The sequence below is a fragment of the Salvelinus fontinalis genome, chromosome 23 (assembly GCF_029448725.1).
Source record: "Salvelinus fontinalis isolate EN_2023a chromosome 23, ASM2944872v1, whole genome shotgun sequence".
NCBI lineage: Eukaryota > Metazoa > Chordata > Actinopteri > Salmoniformes > Salmonidae > Salvelinus > Salvelinus fontinalis.
The window spans coordinates 1,125,632-1,150,724 of NC_074687.1; the positions used below are offsets into that span (position 1 = coordinate 1,125,632).

The 25,093-nt window shown below is 44.8% G+C and overlaps 1 protein-coding gene across 1 annotated transcript in view; it reads left to right on the forward strand.

Moving 5' to 3' along the window:
- Positions 1-25,093, forward strand: part of LOC129820679 (unconventional myosin-X-like) — a 440,174-nt gene that overhangs the window by 178,494 nt on the left and 236,587 nt on the right. Inside the window, exon 3 of the mRNA XM_055877525.1 lies at positions 17,486-17,644. Coding sequence (XP_055733500.1) covers positions 17,486-17,644 — 159 coding nt within the window. The remainder of the gene's footprint in view (positions 1-17,485; positions 17,645-25,093) is intronic.

Sequence of the window (25,093 nt, forward strand, 5' to 3'; positions counted from 1 at the left end):
AAGGAACTTGAAGCTCTCAACCTGCTCCACTACAGCCCTGTCGATGAGAATGGGGGCGTGCTCGGTCCTCTTTTTCCTGTAGTCTACAATCATCTCCTTAGTCTTGGTTACGTTGAGGGATAGGTTGTTATTCTGGCACCACCCGGCCAGGTCTCTGACCTCCTCCCTATAGGCTGTCTCGTCGTTGTCGGTGATCAGGCCTACCACTGTTGTGTCGTCTGAAAACTTAATGATGGTGTTGGAGTCGTGCCTGGCCATGCAGTCGTGGGTGAACAGGGAGTACAAGAGGGGACTGAGCACGCACCCCTGGGGAGCTCCAGTGTTGAGGATCAGCGTGGCAGATGTGTTGCTACCTACCCTCACCACCTGGGTGCGGCCTGTCAGGAAGTCCAGGATCCAGTTGCAGAGGGAAGTGTTTAGTCCCAGGATCCTTAGCTTAGTGATGAGCTTTGAGGGTACTATGGTGTTGAACGCTGAGCTGTAGTCAATGAATAGCATTCTCACATAGGTGTTCCTTTTGTCCAGGTGGGAAAGGGCAGTGTGGAGTGCAATAGAGATTGCATAATTGCAAAAATTGCTGAAGCTGGAGACTTATATTTCCCTCACCAACTTTAAACAGCAGCTATCTGATCAGCTAACGGATCGCTGCAGCTGTACATAGTCCATCTGTAAATAGCCCACCCAATCTACCTACCTCATCCCCAGACTGTTTTTATTTACTTTTCTGCTCTTTTGCACACCAGTATCACTACTTACACATCATCATCTGCTCATCTATCACTCCAGTGTTAATCTGCTAAATTGTAATTATTCGCTACCATGGCCTATTTATTGCCTTACCTTCTCATGCCATTTGCACACAATGTATATAGACTTTCTTTTTTTCTACTGTGTCATTGACTTGTTTATTGTGTTATTGGCTTGTTTATTGTTTACTCCATGTGTAACTCTGTGTTGTTTTTTTGTCACACTGCTTTGCTTTATCTTGGCCAGGTCAATGTTGTAAATGAGAACTTGTTCTTAACTACCTGGTTAAATAAAGGTGAAATTAAATTTTAAAGAATTAAAAATCTGTTCAGGTCTGGTTTGGTCTGGTCTGGATTGATCTGCTCAGGTCTGGTCTGGTTTGATCTGTTCAGGTCTGGTCTGGTCTGGTCTGGATTGATCTGCTCAGGTCTGGTCTGGTTTGATCTGTTCTGGTTTGGTTTGATCTGTTCAGATCTGGTCTGGTCTGGTTTGATCTGTTCAGGTTTGGTTTGATCTGTTCAGGTCTGGTTTGGTCTGGTCTGGATTGATCTGCTCAGGTCTGGTCTGGTTTGATCTGTTCAGGTCTGGTCTGGTCTGGTCTGGATTGATCTGCTCAGGTCTGGTCTGGTTTGATCTGTTCTGGTTTGGTTTGATCTGTTCAGATCTGGTCTGGTCTGGTTTGATCTGTTCAGGTCTGGTCTGGTCTGGTTTGATCTGTTCAGGTTTGGTTTGATCTGTTCAGGTCTGGTCTGGTTTGATCTGTTCTGGTTTGGTTTGATCTGTTCAGGTCTGGTCTGTTCTGGTCTGGTTTGATCTGTTCAGGTCTGGTCTGGTCTGGTCTGTTCAGGTCTGGTCTGGTTTGATCTGTTCAGGTCTGGTCTGGTCTGGTTTGATCTGTTCAGGTCTGGTCTGGTTTGATCTGTTCAGGTCTGGTCTGATTTGATCTGTTCAGGTCTGGTCTGGTTTGGTCTGGTTTGGTTTGATCTGTTCAGGTCTGGTCTGGTTTGATCTGTTCAGGTCTGGTCTGGTTTGGTCTGGTTTGGTTTGATCTGTTCAGGTCTGGTCTGGTTTGGTCTGGTCTGGTTTGATCTGTTCTGGTCTGGTTTGATCTGTTCAGGTCTGGTCTGGTTTGATCTGTTCAGGTCTGGTCTGGTTTGATCTGTTCAGGTCTGGTTTGATCTGTTCAGGTCTGGTCTGGTCTGGTCTGGTTTGATCTGTTCAGGTCTGGTCTGGTCTGGTTTGATCTGTTCAGGTCTGTTCTGGTCTGGTCTGTTCAGCTCTGGTTTGATCTGTTCAGGTCTGGTCTGGTTTGATCTGTTCAGGTCTGGTCTGGTCTGGTGTGGTCTGGTTTGATATATTCAGGTCTGGTTTGGTTTGGTCTGGTTTGGTCTTTTCTGGTCTAGTTTGGTCTGGTCTGGTCGGGTTTGTTCTAGTCTGGTCTAGTTTGGTTTGGTCTGGTTTGGTCTTTTCTGGTCTAGTTTGGTTTGGTCTGGTTTGATCTGTTCAGGTCTAGTTTGGTCTGGTCGGGTTTGTTCTGGTCTGGTCTTGGACTGATGTTGCATCAGGTGCTGGCTGTCCTGTATGTTGTTCCTTGTTCCTAGACAGTACATTCTAATCCAAAGGCCCTAGGTTACCCCTGAGCCCAAATGTACATGACATCTGCCCTGTCCCCATTCATAGGCTCTGTCACCCAGCTGTCCTCCTCACCCGTACCCCAGGCTTCATGCTATTCCTGGAGGCCTCTGCTGTTCTGAGGCTGGATCTAAATGTGGACAACATGTGTGTTCTAGTGGCAGCTAGCTCTGTTGAAGTTTCTTCACAAGGTCACAGGTCAACTCTCAGCATGGCTGGAGTCTATCATCTTTACAGTATCTCTCCTCCAGGCTGGGAATACACAGCCGTTCTCACCGAAGACATGATAATGATTTTATACAGGGTCCATGTGCAGTGAGATGTAAATCTGAGGAGTCCGAGAGAACGCCCTGTGGAGAAACATGTTTTAGTCTCTGTTCCTAATACATCTCTCATGACAGTGACCGTTGTTTTCTCATGTCCAGAAAGACTGCTGGCATAGCCTATATTTCTCTGTGTGTATATAGGACACATTCCCAGCCCTGTGTACTGTAGTATCTGGGGTATCCTGTTCTTAGCAGCAGCAGCTGACTAGTGTTATTAGTCTATATCAGTGATGGGAGGTTCAGCTCTTTTTACTGACTCTGAACTTTTCGACTCCTTCAGTGAAGAAAGCTATTATTTCGACAAATATATATATATATTTTTCTCTTTTTTTATTTTCTTTATACCCCTTTTTCTCCCCAATTGGTAGTTACAGTCTTGTCCCATCGCTGCAACTCCCGTACGGATTCGGGAGAAGCGAAGGTTGAGAGCCATGCATCCTCTGAAACACAACCCAGCCAAGCCGCACTGCTTCTTGATACAACGCCCGCTTGACCCGGAAGCCAGCCGCACCAATGTGTCAGAGGAAACACCGTACACCTGGCGCCCGTGTCAGTATGCACTGCACCTGGCCCGCCACAGGAGTCGCTAGTGCGCGATGGGACAAAAACATCCCTGCCGACCGAACCCTCCCCTAATCCGGACGACGCTGGGCCAATTGTGCACCACCCCATGAGTCTCCCGGGCGCAGCCGGCTGCGACAGAGCCTGGACTCAAACCCAGGATCTCTAGTGACTTAGACCACTGCGCCACTCGGGGGGCCCTCTTTCGACTAACGATGAACTGAAAACTCGAAGCGTCATGATTCTACAAGCCCCTTGTTAACCATAGTGGGCTTACTGAAGCTTTCATTTGATTCTGAGACTTGTAGAAGTTTAAAGATGCACTATGCAGAAATCCCTCCGCCATTTCCTGGTTTAAATTTGAATAGTTTGCTTAATTTTTGTTTATGTGAAAAAACAAGAAAGTACAGTGTAGCGAATCATTGTACCATCTAAACCACTGTCACATATTCTGCCATAACCAAAAATATTGTATTTTCTGCTGTTTGAAGCAGGTGTACAAAACCAAAAGTAAAAGACGCAAAAAACTAAACTTAAGGGGAAGCATAGAAATAGAGCACACAGAACAGCTCTACCACTTCTTAGACTTGCTTTCATGACATATCTATAACATACATTTCTATGTGGATTTGGTCAGGTTGCCCAAAAAAGTTACATATTTCAGCTTTAAACAATGTGCATTTGTTGATTGTTAGACATACGTACAACTAAGAATATTTCTTCATACATTTGAAACAAGTACTAGTTGTGGCTGCCACCGGACTAGCTTGTGAACAACTTTTGGAGGAATGCATTGCTTGACTGTCGTGAAAGTGAAACACAGTTTACAAACTGCAGCTCCCCAAATGATTCGTTCTGGAGTAGGAGTTTGTTGAGCAGAGGCCGAGTATGACTTAGTTCTACAAAGCGGTGTCCCATCATAACATTCAATAATCAATTAGTTTCATTCATTATTGCACCATGTGATCAATCATCAGCTCTAAACATGTATTTTTCTTCTTTATGCTGCCTGCAGCGTGATCTATTTTCCCTGGTGCACACGGTGGACAGTTGGTGGAGCAGGAGTGTCAGGAGTCACTGAGCCACAGGAGCTCCTATTAGTCCTGCTGTAGAATTCATTGCGGCCAGCAGGTCAAACAAACGACTAAAAACACTCTGGAAAAAACAAATCATGACTCTGGAGCCAGTAAAAAGAGTCGTTCAGCTAGGCCTGGTCGAGATGAGGTGTGAGTACCACAGTAATACTGGGATATGATGAGTACCAGAGTAATACTGGGATATGATGAGTACTACAGTAATACTGGGATATGATGAGTACCACAGTAATACTGGGATATGATGAGTACCACAGTAATACTGGGATATGATGAGTACCACAGTAATACTGGGATATGATGAGTACCACAGTAATACTGGGATATGATGAGTACTACAGTAATACTGTGATATGATGAGTACCACAGTAATACTGTGATATGATGAGTACCACAGTAATACTGGGATATGATGAGTACCACAGTAATACTGGGATATGATGAGTACCACAGTAATACTGGGATATGATGAGTACCACAGTAATACTGGGATATGATGAGTACCACAGTAATACTGGGATATGATGAGTACCACAGTAATACTGGGATATGATGAGTACTACAGTAATACTGGGATATGATGAGTACCACAGTAATACTGGGATATGATGAGTACCACAGTAATACTGGGATATGATGAGTACCACAGTAATACTGGGATATGATGAGTACCACAGTAATACTGGGATATGATGAGTACTACAGTAATACTGGGATATGATGAGTACTACAGTAATGCCTCAGAGACAGGATTTATTGCAGAATCGTGCTGGCATGATGATGAAAGATTGACGTACGATTCTCTCCTGCCCCACTAATCTGCTCCAGAGATTACAGCTGTGCAACTACTGTGTTTCCCAGAGGGCCCTAGTGTGGCTTCTACTGTAATCTAGTCTACTGTTCATCACTACTGTAATCTAGCGTACTGATCATCACTACTGTAATCTACTCTACTGTTCATCACTACTGTAGTCTAGTCTACTGTTCATCATTACTGTAATCTAGTCTACTGTTCATCACTACTGTAGTCTAGTCTACTGTTCATCATTACTGTAATCTAGCGTACTGTTCATCACTACTGTAATCTACTCTACTGTGCATCACTACTGTAATCTAGCGTACTGTTCATCACTACTGTAATATAGTGTACTGTTCATCACTACTGTAATCTAGCCTACTGTTCATCACTACTGTAATCTAGCCTACTGTTCATCACTACTGTAATCTAGTGTACTGTTCATCGCTACTGTAGTCTAGTCTACTGTTCATCACTACTGTAGTCTAGTCTACTGTTCATCACTACTGTAATCTAGCCTACTGTTCATCACTACTGCAATCTAGTCTACTGTTCATCACTACTGTAATCTAGCGTACTGTTCATCACTACTGTAGTCTAGTCTACTGTTCATCACTACTGCAATCTAGTCTACTGTTCATCACTACTGTAATCTAGTCTACTGTTCATCACTACTGTAGTCTAGTCTACTGTTCATCACTACTGTAATCTAGCCTACTGTTCATCACTACTGTAATCTAGCCCACTGTTCATCACTACTGTAATCTACTCTACTGTGCATCACTACTGTAATCTAGCGTACTGTTCATCACTACTGTAATATAGCGTACTGTTCATCACTACTGTAATCTAGCCTACTGTTCATCACTACTGTAATCTAGCCTACTGTTCATCACTACTGTAATCTAGCGTACTGTTCATCCCTGTTGGTTCTACTGTATTCTAGCGTACTGTTCCTCCCTGTTGGTTCTACTGTAATCTACCGTACTGTTCCTCCCTGTTGGTTCTACTGTAGTCTAGCGTACTGTTCCTCCCTGTTGGTTCTACTGTAGTCTACCGTACTGTTCCTCCCTGTTGGTTCTACTGTAATCTACCGTACTGTTCCTCCCTGTTGGTTCTACTGTAATCTACCGTACTGTTCCTCCCTGTTGGTTCTACTGTATTCTAGCGTACTGTTCCTCCCTGTTGGTTCTACTGTATTCTACCGTACTGTTCCTCCCTGTTGGTACTACTGTAATCTACCGTACTGTTCCTCCCTGTTGGTTCTACTGTATTCTAGCGTACTGTTCCTCCCTGTTGGTTCTACTGTATTCTAGCGTACTGTTCCTCCCTGTTGGTTCTACTGTAATCTACCGTACTGTTCATCCCTGTTGGTTCTACTGTATTCTAGCGTACTGTTCATCCCTGTTGGTTCTACTGTAGTCTAGCGTACTGTTCCTCCCTGTTGGTTCTACTGTAATCTACCGTACTGTTCCTCCCTGTTGGTTCTACTGTAGTCTAGCGTACTGTTCCTCCCTGTTGGTTCTACTGTAATCTACCGTACTGTTCCTCCCTGTTGGTTCTACTGTAACAGCTTCGCTACTGTTTTATTTAACCAGCAGGAAGTGTTATTGAGGTCAGAACACCTTTTTTCTAGGTCAGACCTAATACTGTTCTCTTTGTACTGTCGTTGTGAACCTCAGCTCCCTCCTGGCTGCTATCCAACTCTACTCACATGTACACCGCTAGGCATGTTTCCATGGAGACGACAGGGGGAGTCGCTGATCAGACCAATGTTAATTAGTGACTAGAGAACGGTTAATCTATTCTATTCCAGAGAGCAGTTCATGCATGGCTGCTGGGACTTCCTTCTTTCCTCTCTGTGAGTCTTCCTCTTCCTGTTTTCCTAGTGCATCCTGGGAGATACCAAGTTACAGCCCAGAGGATCCTGGAGAGTGGATATGAACATATGCACGTGTCTCCCTGTCAGGGGTTTTACCTAATGGCCTGGTGGTCAAAAGAGATCCAAATATAGATGTGAATTAGTGTGAAGTAGGGTTAGTTTACAGACTGACAGGTTACAGGGTTAGGGTTAGGGTTATAGATGTGAGTTAGTGTGAAGTAGGGTTAGTTTACAGGCTGACAGGCTACAGGGTTAGGGTTAGGGTTATAGATGTGAGTTAGTGTGAATTAGAGAGCTCACAGGCTGACAGGCTACAGGGTGAAGGTTAGGGTTAGGGTTATAGATGTGAGTTAGTGTGAAGTAGGGTTAGTTTACAGACTGACAGGTTACAGGGTGAGGGTTAGGGTTATAGATGTGAATTAGAGTTAGCTCACAGGCTAACAGGCTAGGTTAGGGTTATAGGTTAGGGTTAGGGTTATAGATGTGAATTAGAGTTAGCTCACAGGCTAACAGGCTACAGGGTGAGGGTTAGGGTTATAGATGTGAATTAGAGTTAGCTCACAGGCTAACAGGCTACAGGGTGAGGGTTAGGGTTATAGATGTGAATTAGAGTTAGCTCACAGGCTACAGGGTGAAGGTTAGGGTTATAGATGTGAATTAGAGTTAGCTCACAGGCTAACAGGCTACAGGGTGAAGGTTAGGGTTATAGATGTGAATTAGAGTTAGCTCACAGGCTAACAGGCTACAGGGTGAGGGTTAGGGTTATAGATGTGAATTAGAGTTAGCTCACAGGCTACAGGGTGAAGGTTAGGGTTATAGATGTGAATTAGAGTTAGCTCACAGGCTAACAGGCTACAGGGTGAAGGTTAGGGTTATAGATGTGAATTAGAGTTAGCTCAAAGGCTAACAGGCTACAGGGTGAAGGTTAGGGTTATAGATGTGAATTAGAGTTAGCTCACAGGCTAACAGGCTACAGGGTGAAGGTTAGGGTTATAGATGTGAATTAGAGTTAGCTCACAGGCTAACAGGCTACAGGGTGAAGGTTAGGGTTATAGATGTGAATTAGAGTTAGCTCACAGGCTAACAGGTTACAGGGTGAGGGTTAGGGTTATAGATGTGAATTAGAGTTAGCTCACAGGCTAACAGGCTACAGGGTGAAGGTTAGGGTTATAGATGTGAATTAGAGTTAGCTCACAGGCTAACAGGCTACAGGGTGAAGGTTAGGGTTATAGATGTCAGAGGTGTGAATCTATTACAGTTAACACTGATCTCTGGGGTTAAAGGTCAGGGCTGGAGGTAGGCATGTTAGCTCTGTAGCGTATTAGCTAACCTTTACTCCTTTAGGCCTGTTAGCGTTGTAGCGTGTTAGCTAACCCTAAATCCTTTAGGCCTGTAGTGTGTTAGCTAACCATAACTCCTTTAGGCCTGTTAGCCCTGTAGCGTGTTAGCTGACCATAACTCCTTTTAGACCTGTTAGCCCTGTAGTGTGTTAGCTAACCATAACTCCTTTTAGGCCTGTTAGCCCTGTAGTGTGTTAGCTAACCATAACTCCTTTAGGCCTGTTAGCCCTGTAGCGTGTTAGCTAACCATAACTCCTTTAGGCCTGTTAGCCCTGTAGCGTGTTAGCTAACCATAACTCCTTTAGGCCTGTTAGCCCTGTAGCGTGTTAGCTAACCATAACTCCTTTAGGCCTGTTAGCCCTGTAGCGTGTTAGCTAACCATAACTCCTTTAGGCCTGTTAGCCCTGTAGCGTGTTAGCTAACCATAACTCCTTTAGGCCTGTTAGCCCTGTAGCGTGTTAGCTAACCATAACTCCTTTAGGCCTGTTAGCCCTGTAGAGTGTTAGCTAACCATAACTCCTTTAGGCCTGTTAGCCCTGTAGCGTGTTAGCTAACCATAACTCCTTTAGGCCTGTTAGCCCTGTAGTGTGTTAGCTAACCATAACTCCTTTAGACCTGTTAGCCCTGTAGCGTGTTAGCTAACCATAACTCCTTTAGACCTGTTAGCCCTGTAGCGTGTTAGCTAACCATAACTCCTTTAGACCTGTTAGCCCTGTAGCGTGTTAGCTAACCATAACTCCTTTAGGCCTGTTAGCCCTGTAGCGTGTTAGCTAACCATAACTCCTTTAGACCTGTTAGCCCTGTAGCGTGTTAGCTAACCATAACTCCTTTAGGCCTGTTAGCCCTGTAGTGTGTTAGCTAACCATAACTCCTTTAGGCCTGTTAGCCCTGTAGCGTGTTAGCTAACCATAACTCCTTTAGGCCTGTTAGCCCTGTAGCGTGTTAGCTAACCATAACTCCTTTAGGCCTGTTAGCCCTGTAGCGTGTTAGCTAACCATAACTCCTTTAGACCTGTTAGCCCTGTAGCGTGTTAGCTAACCATAACTCCTTTAGGCCTGTTAGCCCTGTAGCGTGTTAGCTAACCATAACTCCTTTAGGCCTGTTAGCCCTGTAGCGTGTTAGCTAACCATAACTCCTTTAGACCTGTTAGCCCTGTAGCGTGTTAGCTAACCATAACTCCTTTAGGCCTGTAGCATGTTAACTAATGCTAACCGTTTATCAGTCCCAACATGACAGGGTGGAACCACAGTAGGGGGTTCTCTTTCTCACAACATCTCTGAACATGCACTCAAATCCAGCTGGGATGACAGAAGTACTTGGATAGCAGATCACACATATCCATGTCAGGCAGACTGAATGATGTGGTTTGGCCTCAGAATCATACAGATCTTCATTTCATCACCCAGACGCAGTAGTATATTTGTAGTGTATTTGAGGTTTAAAAAGGCTTATGAAGTTTTTTAAATTCCACTTTTCCACCTTACGAAAAAATGTCCTAATAATTGTAATCCACATAATCATTTCCTGTTGCTGCAGGATTATTTTCCTGCTGTAGCAAACTGGCTCAAATTAAGATCCTCCATCTGTAGGTAGAGCCTGTATGCAGATTGTCCTCTCACTTCATATGCTCTAAGAATGTCGGAATGTTGTGAGGTCGTCGGGGGGATGTTCTAGAATCCTGAGCAGGAATCACATGTGAGTTTCAGTAATGTGACAGGCTCCATCTACAGTAGACGGTGTTAGTTTCAGGCTCCATCTACAGTAGACGGTGTTAGTTTCAGGCTCCATCTACAGTAGACAGTGTTAGTTTCAGTAATGTGACAGGCTCCATCTACAGTAGACAGTGTTAGTTTCAGGCTCCATCTACAGTAGACAGTGTTAGTTTCAGGCTCCATCTACAGTAGACGGTGTTAGTTTCAGGCTCCATCTACAGTAGACGGTGTTAGTTTCAGGCTCCATCTACAGTAGACAGTGTTAGTTTCAGGCTCCATCTACAGTAGACGGTGTTAGTTTCAGGCTCCATCTACAGTAGACGGTGTTAGTTTCAGTAATGTGACAGGCTCCATCTACAGTAGACAGTGTTAGTTTCAGGCTCCATCTACAGTAGACAGTGTTAGTTTCAGGCTCCATCTACAGTAGACAGTGTTAGTTTCAGGCTCCATCTACAGTAGACGGTGTTAGTTTCAGGCTCCATCTACAGTAGACGGTGTTAGTTTCAGTAATGTGACAGGCTCCATCTACAGTAGACGGTGTTAGTTTCAGGCTCCATCTACAGTAGACGGTGTTAGTTTCAGTAATGTGACAGGCTCCATCTACAGTAGACGGTGTTAGTTTCAGGCTCCATCTACAGTAGACGGTGTTAGTTTCAGTAATGTGACAGGCTCCATCTACAGGAGACGGTGTTAGTTTCAGTAGTGTGACAGGCTCCATCTACAGTAGACGGTGTTAGTTTCAGGCTCCATCTACAGTAGACAGTGTTAGTTTCAGTAGTGTGACAGGCTCCATCTACAGTAGACGGTGTTAGTTTCAGTAATGTGACAGGCTCCATCTACAGTAGACAGTGTTAGTTTCAGGCTCCATCTACAGTAGACGGTGTTAGTTTCAGGCTCCATCTACAGTAGACAGTGTTAGTTTCAGGCTCCATCTACAGTAGACAGTGTTAGTTTCAGTAATGTGACAGGCTCCATCTACAGTAGACGGTGTTAGTTTCAGGCTCCATCTACAGTAGACGGTGTTAGTTTCAGTAATGTGACAGGCTCCATCTACAGTAGACGGTGTTAGTTTCAGGCTCCATCTACAGTAGACAGTGTTAGTTTCAGTAGTGTGACAGGCTCCATCTACAGTAGACGGTGTTAGTTTCAGTAATGTGACAGGCTCCATCTACAGTAGACAGTGTTAGTTTCAGGCTCCATCTACAGTAGACAGTGTTAGTTTCAGGCTCCATCTACAGTAGACAGTGTTAGTTTCAGTAATGTGACAGGCTCCATCTACAGTAGACAGTGTTAGTTTCAGTAATGTGACAGGCTCCATCTACAGTAGACGGTGTTAGTTTCAGTAGTGTGACAGGCTCCATCTACAGTAGACGGTGTTAGTTTCAGGCTCCATCTACAGTAGACGGTGTTAGTTTCAGTAATGTGACAGGCTCCATCTACAGTAGACAGTGTTAGTTTCAGTAGTGTGACAGGCTCCATCTACAGTAGACGGTGTTAGTTTCAGTAATGTGACAGGCTCCATCTACAGTAGACAGTGTTAGTTTCAGGCTCCATCTACAGTAGACAGTGTTAGTTTCAGGCTCCATCTACAGTAGACAGTGTTAGTTTCAGGCACCATCTACAGTAGACAGTGTTAGTTTCAGGCTCCATCTACAGTAGACAGTGTTAGTTTCAGTAATGTGACAGGCTCCATCTACAGTAGACAGTGTTAGTTTCAGGCTCCATCTACAGTAGACGGTGTTAGTTTCAGTAATGTGACAGGCTCCATCTACAGTAGACAGTGTTAGTTTCAGGCTCCATCTACAGTAGACGGTGTTAGTTTCAGTAATGTGACAGGCTCCATCTACAGTAGACGGTGTTAGTTTCAGTAATGTGACAGGCTCCATCTACAGTAGACAGTGTTAGTTTCAGTAATGTGACAGGCTCCATCTACAGTAGACAGTGTTAGTTTCAGGCTCCATCTACAGTAGACGGTGTTAGTTTCAGTAATGTGACAGGCTCCATCTACAGTAGACGGTGTTAGTTTCAGGCTCCATCTACAGTAGACGGTGTTAGTTTCAGTAGTGTGACAGGCTCCATCTACAGTAGACGGTGTTAGTTTCAGGCTCCATCTACAGTAGACGGTGTTAGTTTCAGGCTCCATCTACAGTAGACGGTGTTAGTTTCAGGCTCCATCTACAGTAGACGGTGTTAGTTTCAGGCTCCATCTACAGTAGACGGTGTTAGTTTCAGTAGTGTGACAGGCTCCATCTACAGTAGACGGTGTTAGTTTCAGGCTCCATCTACAGTAGACGGTGTTAGTTTCAGTAATGTGACAGGCTCCATCTACAGTAGACGGTGTTAGTTTCAGTAATGTGACAGGCTCCATCTACAGTAGACAGTGTTAGTTTCAGGCTCCATTTACAGTAGACAGTGTTAGTTTCAGTAATGTGACAGGCTCCATCTACAGTAGACGGTGTTAGTTTCAGGCTCCATCTACAGTAGACAGTGTTAGTTTCAGGCTCCATCTACAGTAGACAGTGTTAGTTTCAGTAATGTGACAGGCTCCATCTACAGTAGACGGTGTTAGTTTCAGGCTCCATCTACAGTAGACGGTGTTAGTTTCAGGCTCCATCTACAGTAGACGGTGTTAGTTTCAGGCTCCATCTACAGTAGACGGTGTTAGTTTCAGTAGTGTGACAGGTTCCATCTACAGTAGACGGTGTTAGTTTCAGTAATGTGACAGGCTCCATCTACAGTAGACAGTGTTAGTTTCAGTAATGTGACAGGCTCCATCTACAGTAGACGGTGTTAGTTTCAGTAATGTGACAGGCTCCATCTACAGTAGACGGTGTTAGTTTCAGTAATGTGACAGGCTCCATCTACAGTAGACGGTGTTAGTTTCAGTAATGTGACAGGCTCCATCTACAGTAGACGGTGTTAGTTTCAGGCTCCATCTACAGTAGACGGTGTTAGTTTCAGGCTCCATCTACAGTAGACAGTGTTAGTTTCAGTAATGTGACAGGCTCCATCTACAGTAGACGGTGTTAGTTTCAGGCTCCATCTACAGTAGACGGTGTTAGTTTCAGGCTCCATCTACAGTAGACGGTGTTAGTTTCAGGCTCCATCTACAGTAGACGGTGTTAGTTTCAGGCTCCATCTACAGTAGACGGTGTTAGTTTCAGGCTCCATCTACAGTAGACGGTGTTAGTTTCAGTAATGTGACAGGCTCCATCTACAGTAGACGGTGTTAGTTTCAGGCTCCATCTACAGTAGACGGTGTTAGTTTCAGTAATGTGACAGGCTCCATCTACAGTAGACGGTGTTAGTTTCAGGCTCCATCTACAGTAGACAGTGTTAGTTTCGGGCTCCATCTACAGTAGACGGTGTTAGTTTCAGTAATGTGACAGGCTCCATCTACAGTAGACGGTGTTAGTTTCAGTAGTGTGACAGGCTCCATCTACAGTAGACAGTGTTAGTTTCAGTAATGTGACAGGCTCCATCTACAGTAGACAGTGTTAGTTTCAGGCTCCATCTACAGTAGACGGTGTTAGTTTCAGGCTCCATCTACAGTAGACAGTGTTAGTTTCAGTAATGTGACAGGCTCCATCTACAGTAGACAGTGTTAGTTTCAGGCTCCATCTACAGTAGACAGTGTTAGTTTCAGGCTCCATCTACAGTAGACAGTGTTAGTTTCAGGCTCCATCTACAGTAGACGGTGTTAGTTTCAGTAATGTGACAGGCTCCATCTACAGTAGACGGTGTTAGTTTCAGTAATGTGACAGGCTCCATCTACAGTAGACGGTGTTAGTTTCAGGCTCCATCTACAGTAGACGGTGTTAGTTTCAGTAGTGTGACAGGTTCCATCTACAGTAGACGGTGTTAGTTTCAGTAATGTGACAGGCTCCATCTACAGTAGACAGTGTTAGTTTCAGTAATGTGACAGGCTCCATCTACAGTAGACGGTGTTAGTTTCAGTAATGTGACAGGCTCCATCTACAGTAGACGGTGTTAGTTTCAGTAATGTGACAGGCTCCATCTACAGTAGACGGTGTTAGTTTCAGTAATGTGACAGGCTCCATCTACAGTAGACAGTGTTAGTTGCAGGCTCCATCTACAGTAGACAGTGTTAGTTTCAGGCTCCATCTACAGTAGACGGTGTTAGTTTCAGTAATGTGACAGGCTCCATCTACAGTAGACAGTGTTAGTTTCAGGCTCCATCTACAGTAGACAGTGTTAGTTTCAGTAATGTGACAGGCTCCATCTACAGTAGACAGTGTTAGTTTCAGTAATGTGACAGGCTCCATCTACTGTAGACGGTGTTAGTTTCAGTAATGTGACAGGCTCCATCTACTGTAGACGGTGTTAGTTTCAGTAATGTGACAGGCTCCATCTACTGTAGACGGTGTTAGTTTCAGTAATGTGACAGGCTCCATCTACTGTAGACGGTGTTAGTTTCAGTAATGTGACAGGCTCCATCTACAGTAGACAGTGTTAGTTTCAGGCTCCATCTACAGTAGACGGTGTTAGTTTCAGGCTCCATCTACAGTAGACAGTGTTAGTTTCAGTAATGTGACAGGCTCCATCTACAGTAGACGGTGTTAGTTTCAGTAGTGTGACAGGCTCCATCTACAGTAGACAGTGTTAGTTTCAGGCTCCATCTACAGTAGACGGTGTTAGTTTCAGTAATGTGACAGGCTCCATCTACAGTAGACAGTGTTAGTTTCAGGCTCCATCTACTGTAGACGGTGTTAGTTTCAGTAATGTGACAGGCTCCATCTACTGTAGACAGTGTTAGTTTCAGTAATGTGACAGGCTCCATCTACAATAGACGGTGTTAGTTTCAGTAATGTGACAGGCTCCATCTACAGTAGACGGTGTTAGTTTCAGTAATGTGACAGGCTCCATCTACAGTAGACGGTGTTAGTTTCAGGCTCCATCTACAGTAGACGGTGTTAGTTTCAGTAATGTGACAGGCTCCATCTACAGTAGACAGTGTTAGTTTCAGTAGTGTGACAGGCTCCATCTACAGTAGACAGTGTTAGTTTCAGGCTCCATCTACAGTAGACAGTGTTAGTTTCAGTAGTGTGACAGGCTCCATCTACAGTAGACAGTGTTAGTTTCAGTAGTGTGACAGGCTCCATCTACAGTAGACGGTGTTAGTTTCAGTAATGTGACAGGCTCCATCTACAGTAGACGGTGTTAGTTTCAGTAATGTGACAGGCTCCATCTACAGTAGACGGTGTTAGTTTCAGTAATGTGACAGGCTCCATCTACAGAAGACGGTGTTAGTTTCAGGCTCCATCTACAGTAGACGGTGTTAGTTTCAGGCTCCATCTACAGTAGACGGTGTTAGTTTCAGTAATGTGACAGGCTCCATCTACAGTAGACGGTGTTAGTTTCAGTAATGTGACAGGCTCCATCTACAGTAGACAGTGTTAGTTTCAGGCTCCATCTACAGTAGACAGTGTTAGTTTCAGTAGTGTGACAGGCTCCATCTACAGTAGACAGTGTTAGTTTCAGTAATGTGACAGGCTCCATCTACAGTAGACAGTGTTAGTTTCAGGCTCCATCTACAGTAGACGGTGTTAGTTTCAGTAATGTGACAGGCTCCATCTACAGTAGACGGTGTTAGTTTCAGGCTCCATCTACAGTAGACGGTGTTAGTTTCAGTAATGTGACAGGCTCCATCTACAGTAGACGGTGTTAGTTTCAGTAATGTGACAGGCTCCATCTACAGTAGACGGTGTTAGTTTCAGGCTCCATCTACAGTAGACGGTGTTAGTTTCAGTAATGTGACAGGCTCCATCTACTGTAGACAGTGTTAGTTTCAGTAATGTGACAGGCTCCATCTACAGTAGACAGTGTTAGTTTCAGTAGTGTGACAGGCTCCATCTACAGTAGACAGTGTTAGTTTCAGGCTCCATCTACAGTAGACAGTGTTAGTTTCAGTAATGTGACAGGCTCCATCTACAGTAGACGGTGTTAGTTTCAGTAGTGTGACAGGCTCCATCTACAGTAGACGGTGTTAGTTTCAGGCTCCATCTACAGTAGACAGTGTTAGTTTCAGTAGTGTGACAGGCTCCATCTACAGTAGACGGTGTTAGTTTCAGGCTCCATCTACAGTAGACGGTGTTAGTTTCAGTAGTGTGACAGGCTCCATCTACAGTAGACGGTGTTAGTTTCAGTAATGTAAACCTGACATGGTGCAACTACATCACCCATGAGATCCTGGCATGGTGACCTACTACACCTGCTGTGAGGTGTCCTACTACACTTGTTGTAAAGCTAACTACCTGCTGTGTCTCAGGTGATGTACCTGCAGCAGTAAAGCTATAACTTCCTGTTGTGTTTCAGGTGATGTACCTGCAGCAGTAAAGCTATAACTTCCTGTTGTGTCTCAGGTGATGTACCTGCAGCAGTAAAGCTATAACTTCCTGTTGTGTCTCAGGTGATGTACCTGCAGCAGTAAAGCTATAACTTCCTGTTGTGTCTCAGGTGATGTACCTGCAGCAGTAAAGCTATAACTTCCTGTTGTTTCTCTGTGTTTCAGGTGATGTACCTGCAGCAGTAAAGCTATAACTTCCTGTTGTGTCTCAGGTGATGTACCTGCAGCAGTAAAGCTATAACTTCCTGTTGTGTCTCAGGTGATGTACCTGCAGCAGTAAAGCTATAACTTCCTGTTGTGTCTCAGGTGATGTACCTGCAGCAGTAAAGCTATAACTTCCTGTTGTGTCTCAGGTGATGTACCTGCAGCAGTAAAGCTATAACTTCCTGTTGTGTCTCAGGTGATGTACCTGCAGCAGTAAAGCTATAACTTCCTGTTGTGTCTCAGGTGATGTACCTGCAGCAGTAAAGCTATAACTTCCTGTTGTGTCTCAGGTGATGTACCTGCAGCAGTAAAGCTATAACTTCCTGTCGTGTCTCTGTGTCTCAGGTGATGGACCTGCAGCAGTAAAGCTATAACTTCCTGTTGTGTCTCTGTGTCTCAGGTGATGTACCTGCAGCAGTAAAGCTATAACTTCCTGTCGTGTCTCTGTGTCTCAGGTGATGTACCTGCAGCAGTAAAGCTATAACTTCCTGTCGTGTCTCTGTGTCTCAGGTGATGTACCTGCAGCAGTAAAGCTATAACTTCCTGTCGTGTCTCTGTGTCTCAGGTGATGTACCTGCAGCAGTAAAGCTATAACTTCCTGTCGTGTCTCTGTGTCTCAGGTGATGTACCTGCAGCAGTAAAGCTATAACTTCCTGTTGTGTCTCAGGTGATGTACCTGCAGCAGTAAAGCTATAACTTCCTGTTGTGTCTCAGGTGATGTACCTGCAGCAGTAAAGCTATAACTTCCTGTTGTGTCTCTGTGTCTCAGGTGATGTACCTGCAGCAGTAAAGCTATAACTTCCTGTTGTGTCTCTGTGTCTCAGGTGATGTACCTGCAGCAGGGGGAGCTGAGCAGAGACAAGGTGTTTCCTATGCACCTCACCAGTATTAATGGAGTAGAGGACATGTCTTCTCTGGCAGAGCTACATGAAGCTGCCATCATGTACAACCTTTACCTGCGCTACCAGAAGGACTGCATCTATGTAAGACACGGTTATATTTCCCCTTTATTCAGATTACACCTGCTCACTTTCGGTTGTTTGAAAAGGAAATCATCTCCAAAATATCTGTATTTTTTTAAACAAGCCTTAAAAAGTTGGTTGCAATTTCAGTTTAATCCACCTGGAAGGACGGAACCAATAATACAACAGATATTGTGGTTCAATTCAAATATACTAATTGATTAAAAAATATATTTTTCGAAGAAAAAAAAAAAAAAAAGGTTTAGTTTTAGTGAATGATATCATAAATATGACTGGTGGAGTAATGTCACACATGCAGCTAACACAGACATATGGAAATGTCTGCTCTACCCAAAATTACAACCAATTAATTGCAGCATTACCACAAAAATGGAAGAGGCAGGTGGAAGGGGATAAAAGTAAGGAACTTGTATGTCGGCCCTGTATTAAAGAACAAAAATGGTTAAAGAAAAGAGTGATAAATAAAAACATATACCAATTTCATTTAAGGACCAAAAAACTAACAGCTGTGCCATATAAATTGCAAAATAGTTGGGAAGAGATTTTCGATGTACCCATTCCATGGCACATGGTTTATGAATTGATACGCAAAACAACGCCGGATTCAAAACTTCGAATTTTTCAATTTAAATTATTGTACAAAATACTTGCAACTAATACAATGTTATATATATGGGGGATACAATCTTCCCAGCTCTGTAGATTCTGTTGTGAGGAGGCAGAGTCATTAGACCATTTATTTTGGTATTGTCCGTATGTAGCTCGTTTTTGGTCACAGGTCCAGGAATGGCTGAAGAATTGCAACATTTGTCAAGAACTAACGCTGCAGATATCAATACTGGGGGATTTGAAAAGCCATAGTCAATCAATCAATAATATAATTATTATTTTAGCAAAACATTTTATCTTTAATTTACAATCTGTAGAAGCTATGAGAATAGAAAGGTTCAGTACTTTTGTGAAGCATCACAGTTGAAAAATGTATAGCAAATAGAAATCCAAAATGGATGGTGTTGAGAGATAGATGGGAGGGGTTGAATGGAGCTGAAGGGTGGGACTAATAACAAGATAACCAATGTAAAACATACGGGTCTGTAGAATTTATATTGGTTCAGAACTTTTGTGAAATAGCACAGTCACAAATAGAAACTGGATGGACATCAGAAATAGAGGAAGGACTAAAAACCAACTAAATATAACTCTTGTAAAATAGATTGTGTCTGTAAATTGGGTATAAGATGTATAAACTGAAGGTAGAAGCAGAAGTGTTTATTAGTTTACTCCAATTGGGGGAAGTATGTATGTGTATATCTATTCTGGGCGCGATAGAATAGATTCAAGGCATAATGTACAGACAAATGTATGGTAGGATGTGAGTACATTGGAGGTAAACATAGGCATTGAGTAATGATGAGAGAGATATTGTCTCTAGAGACGTTTAAACCAGGTGATGTCACCGCATATGTGGGTGATGGAACAACATGGTTGGTTAAGGCATATTGAGCAGGGCTAGAGGCTCTACAGTGAAATATGACAATAATCACTAACCAGGACAGTAATGGACGAGGCATATTGATATTAGGGAGAGGCATGCGTAGCCGCGTGATCATAGGGGTCCAGTGAGTGGTTGGGCTGGTTGGAGACACGGCGATTCAGACAGCTAGCAGGCCGGGGCTAGCAAGCTAGCAGAAGGGCCTTAGAGGGACGTCTCGACGGAGGAAAGTCTGTTTTAGCCTCCTCGTGCGGTGACGTCGATAGACCAGTCGTGATGGATTAGTAGGGTTCCGAGTAGCAGAGGGGTCCAAGTCCAAGTGGCAAAGTAGGTATAGTGGCCCAAGAAATTGGGTTAGCAATTAGCATCCAAACAGTTTGGCCTATAAACTATTATGACCCTCTATGGAAAGATGAGACTCTCATGAACACGTACATGGTGTTCTCTGTTTTGCTCTACAACAAGCGTCTCGGTACAGCCGATCTGCCAACTTCTGTCTGTAGCGTCCGAACAGTTCGGGCTGCACACTAATATGACCCCTCTGTGGAAAGACTCACAAACACATACATGTCAGAACGGAAGTATATATGGAGATGGTTTAGTGCAAAAAATAAGGGGTTAAATACATATAAAAAAATAACAAATCCTGATCTTCTTACAGTGCATTTGGAAGGTGTTCAGACCCCTTGAGTTTTTCCACATTTTGTTAAATTCTCAAAGATTATGGATATACCCACAGGATACATATTTCTCCACCCTAACAATGGAAGTCCAGCTCCTGCCTATCCTTTCTTTAGATTGGTGGATACATCTCATTATTGTAATCCTTTTTGAATATTCAGTGAGGGTTGCTGATGTCAACAGCCTGTATTCAATGGAGATGCTATTCTACTAGCCTCATTCCATCTCGAGACCATTCCAATATAAAGTGTTTTTTTATCAAAGTTGCCGGGATGTCACGTGTCCTACTTATATCAGTACACTCGTAACAACTTAAGCATTACGAAACTTACAGTGGGGAGAACAAGTATTTGAGACACTGCCGATTTTGTAGGTTTTCCTACTTACAAAGCATGTAGAGGTCTGTAATTTTTTATCATAGTTACACTTTAACTGTGAGAGACGGAATCTAAAACAAAAATCCAGAAAATCACATTGTATGATTTTTAAGTAATTCATTTGCATTTTATTGCATGACATAAGTATTTGATCACCTACCAACCAGTAAGAATTCCGTCTCTCACAGACCTGTTAGTTTTTCTTTAAGAAGCCCTCCTGTTCTCCACTCATTACCTGTATTAACTGCACCTGTTTGAACTCGTTACCTGTATAAAAGACACCTGTCCACACACTCAATCAAACAGACTCCAACCTCTCCACAATGGCCAAGACCAGAGAGCTGTGTCAGGACATCAAGGATAGATACAATTGTAGACCTACACAAGGCTGGGATGGGCTACAGGACAATAGGCAAGCAGCTTGGTGAGAAGGCAACAACTGTTGGCGCAATTATTAGAAAATGGAAGAAGTTCAAGATGACGGTCAATCACCCTCGGTCTGGGGCTCCATGCAAGATCTCACCTCGTGGGGCATCAATGATCATGAGGAAGGTGAGGGATCAGCCCAGAACTACACAGCAGGACCTGGTCAATGACATGAAGAGAGCTGGGACCACAGTCTCAAAGAAAACCATTAGTAACACACTACGCCGTCATGGATTAAAATCCTGCAGCGCACGCAAGGTCCCCCTGCTCAAGCCAGCGCATGTCCAGGCCCGTCTGAAGTTTGCCAATGACCATCTGGATGATCCAGAGGAGGAATGGGAGAAGGTCATGTGGTCTGATGAGACAAAAATAGAGATTTTTGGTCTAAACTCCACTCGCCGTGTTTGGAGGAAGAAGAAGGATGAGTACAACCCCAAGAACACCATCCCAACCGTGAAGCATGGAGGTGGAAACATCATTCTTTGGGGATGCTTTTCTGCAAAGGGGACAGGACGACTGCACCGTATTGAGGGGAGGATGGATGGGGCCATGTATCGCGAGATCTTGGCCAACAACCTCCTTCCCTCAGTAAGAGCATTGAAGATGCCCCGAAACACACAGCCAGGGCAACTAAGGAGTGGCTCCGTAAGAAGCATCTCAAGGTCCTGGAGTGGTCTAGCCAGTCTCCGGACCTGAACCCAATAGAACATCTCTGGAGGGAGCTGAAAGTCCGTATTGCCCAGCGACAGCCCCGAAACCTGAAGGATCTGGAGAAGGTCTGTATGGAGGAGTGGGCCAAAATCCCTGCTGCTCTGTGTGCAAACCTGGTCAAGAACTACAGGAAACGTATGATCTCTGTAATTGCAAACAAAGGTTTCTGTACCAAATATTAAGTTCTGCTTTTCTGATGTATCAAATACTTATGTCATGCATTAAAATGCAAATGAATTACTTTAAAATCATACAATGTGATTTTCTGGATTTTTGTTTTAGATTCCGTCTCTCACAGTTGAAGTGTACCTATGACAAAAAATTACAGACCTCTACATGCTTTGTAAGTAGGAAAACCTGCAAAATCGGCAGTGTATCAAATACTTGTTCTCCCCACTGTATGTGTATGTATGTATGGGTATGTGTGTATATGGATATATATATTTACCAAAACAATATATGGGGGATTGGAAATGATGCAGAAAATTACATTGATGGAAGCTACAATCTTTAGACTTACGGGTGTTTAAACAATGCATTATTCCCATGACGACCAAAGATGTAACGTACGTTTCCCAAAACAACAGAAATAATGTTCACTAAGTGCATCGTAGCATCATGTGTCGATACTGATAGGATTGAAAGAAAGGCAGGGCTGTTCTAGGAATCAGCTTTCTCCATTCAGATCTTAACATAACACGAGAATTATTCCACAGTACTGACTACAGATCAGCTCCTAGAGAGATATTACTTACCTTCCTCCATTCAGATCTTAACATAACACTGAGAATTATTCCACAATACTGACTACAGATCAGCTGTACCATAGTATTACTGCTCTACCTCCCTTTGGGGAACCGGGCCCTGGACCATAGTAGGACTGCTCTACCTCCCTTTGGGGAACCGGGCCCTGGACCATAGTAGGACTGCTCTACCTCCCTTTGGGGAACCGGGCCCTGGACCATAGTATTACTGCTCTACCTCCCCTTGGGGAACCGGGCCCTGGACCATAGTATTACTGCTCTACCTCCCCTTGGGGAACCGGGCCCTGGACCATAGTGTTGCTGCTCTACCTCCCTTTGGGGAACCGGGCCCTGGACCATAGTGTTACTGCTCTACCTCCCTTTGGGGAACCGGGCCCTGGACCATAGTGTTGCTGCTCTACCTCCCTTTGGGGAACCGGGCCCTGGACCATAGTGTTACTGCTCTACCTCCCTTTGGGGAACCGGGCCCTGGACCATAGTGTTGCTGCTCTACCTCCCTTTGGGGAACCGGGCCCTGGACCATAGTGTTACTGCTCTACCTCCCTTTGGGGAACCGGGCCCTGGACCATAGTGTTGCTGCTCTACCTCCCTTTGGGGAACCGGGCCCTGGACCATAGTATTACTGCTCTACCTCCCTTTGGGGAACCGGGCCCTGGACCATAGTATTACTGCTCTACCTCCCTTTGGGGAACCGGGCCCTGGACCATAGTATTACTGCTCTACCTCCCTTTGGGGAACCGGGCCCTGGACCATAGTGTTACTGCTCTACCTCCCCTTGGGGAACCGGGCCCTGGACCATAGTAGGACTGCTCTACCTCCCTTTGGGGAACCGGGCCCTGGACCATAGTGTTACTGCTCTACCTCCCTTTGGGGAACTGGGCCCTGGACCATAGTAGGACTGCTCTACCTCCCTTTGGGGAACCGGGCCCTGGACCATAGTAGGACTGCTCTACCTCCCTTTGGGGAACCGGGCCCTGGACCATAGTGTTACTGCTCTACCTCCCCTTGGGGAACCGGGCCCTGGACCATAGTATTACTGCTCTACCTCCCCTTGGGGAACCGGGCCCTGGACCATAGTGTTGCTGCTCTACCTCCCTTTGGGGAACCGGGCCCTGGACCATAGTATTACTGCTTTACCTCCCTTTGGGGAACCGGGCCCTGGACCATAGTATTACTGCTCTACCTCCCTTTGGGGAACCGGGCCCTGGACCATAGTATTACTGCTCTACCTCCCTTTGGGGAACCGGGCCCTGGACCATAGTGTTACTGCTCTACCTCCCCTTGGGGAACCGGGCCATGGACCATAGTAGGACTGCTCTACCTCCCTTTGGGGAACCGGGCCCTGGACCATAGTGTTACTGCTCTACCTCCCTTTGGGGAACCGGGCCCTGGACCATAGTGTTACTGCTCTACCTCCCCTTGGGGAACCGGGCCCTGGACCATAGTGTTACTGCTCTACCTCCCCTTGGGGAACCGGGCCCTGGACCATAGTAGGACTTGTCAGCTCAGGGATTCGCACTTGCAACCTCTCGGTTACTAGCCCAACGCTCTAACCACTAGGCTACCTGCTGGTTACTAGCCCAACGCTCTAACCACTAGGCTACCCTGCTGGTTACTGGTCCAACGCTCTAACCACTAGGCTACCTGCTGGTTACTAGTCCAACGCTCTAACCACTAGGCTACCTGCTGGTTACTGGTCCAACGCTCTAACCACTAGGCTACCTGCTGGTTACTGGTCCAACACTCTAACCACTAGGCTACCTGCTGGTTACTAGCCCAACGCTCTAACCACTAGGCTACCTGCTGGTTACTAGTCCAATGCTCTAACCACTAGGCTACCTGCTGGTTACTGGTCCAACGCTCTAACCACTAGGCTACCTGCTGGTTACTGGTCCAACGCTCTAACCACTAGGCTACCTGCTGGTTACTGGTCCAACGCTCTAACCACTAGGCTACCTGCTGGTTACTAGCCCAACGCTCTAACCACTAGGCTACCTGCTGGTTACTAGTCCAACGCTCTAACCACTAGGCTACCTGCTGGTTACTGGCCCAACACTCTAACCACTAGGCTACCTGCTGGTTACTGGTCCAACGCTCTAACCACTAGGCTACCTGCTGGTTACTAGTCCAACGCTCTAACCACTAGGCTACCTGCTGGTTACTAGCCCAACGCTCTAACCACTAGGCTACCTGCCGCTCTAACCACTAGGCTACCTGCTGGTTACTAGTCCAACGCTCTAACCACTAGGCTACCTGCTGGTTACTGGTCCAACGCTCTAACCACTAGGCTACCTGCTGGTTACTGGTCCAACGCTCTAACCACTAGGCTACCTGCTGGTTACTAGTCCAACGCTCTAACCACTAGGCTACCTGCTGGTTACTGGTCCAACGCTCTAACCACTAGGCTACCTTGCCCCCATTCTGATTTAGTCCCAAAAAACAATGGTTTGGGCCAGAGCCAGAACACGCAGCGTAAATCAGCGTTTTGAAAATTCGTCGTTGGCGTTGATATTGGTTAGAGATGATCCACTCGCTGACTACTTTCTACAACACCCCTCATTTTAAGGGATCGGTGTCCCGTCCACGGGACGGTTGAGCTAACGTAGGCTAATCTGATTAGCATGAGCTTGTAAGAAACAAGAACATTTCCTAGGACAGATATATCTGATATTGGCGGAAAGCTTAAATTCTTGTTAATCTAACTGCACTGTCCAATTTACAGTGAAATAATACCATGCTATTGTTTGAGGAGAGTGTATAGTTTTGAACATGAAAAGTTATTAATAAACAAATCAGGCACATTTGGGCTGTCTGGATACAACATTTTGAATGGTTCATTGCATCATAAAGGTGAAATATATCTTTTTTTAATCAGTCTAAAACTTTGCACATACACATACATATATACACTGCTGCCATCTAGTGGCCACAATCTAAATTGCACCTGGGCTGGAATAATACATTATGGCCTTTCTCTTGCATTTCAAAGATCATGGTA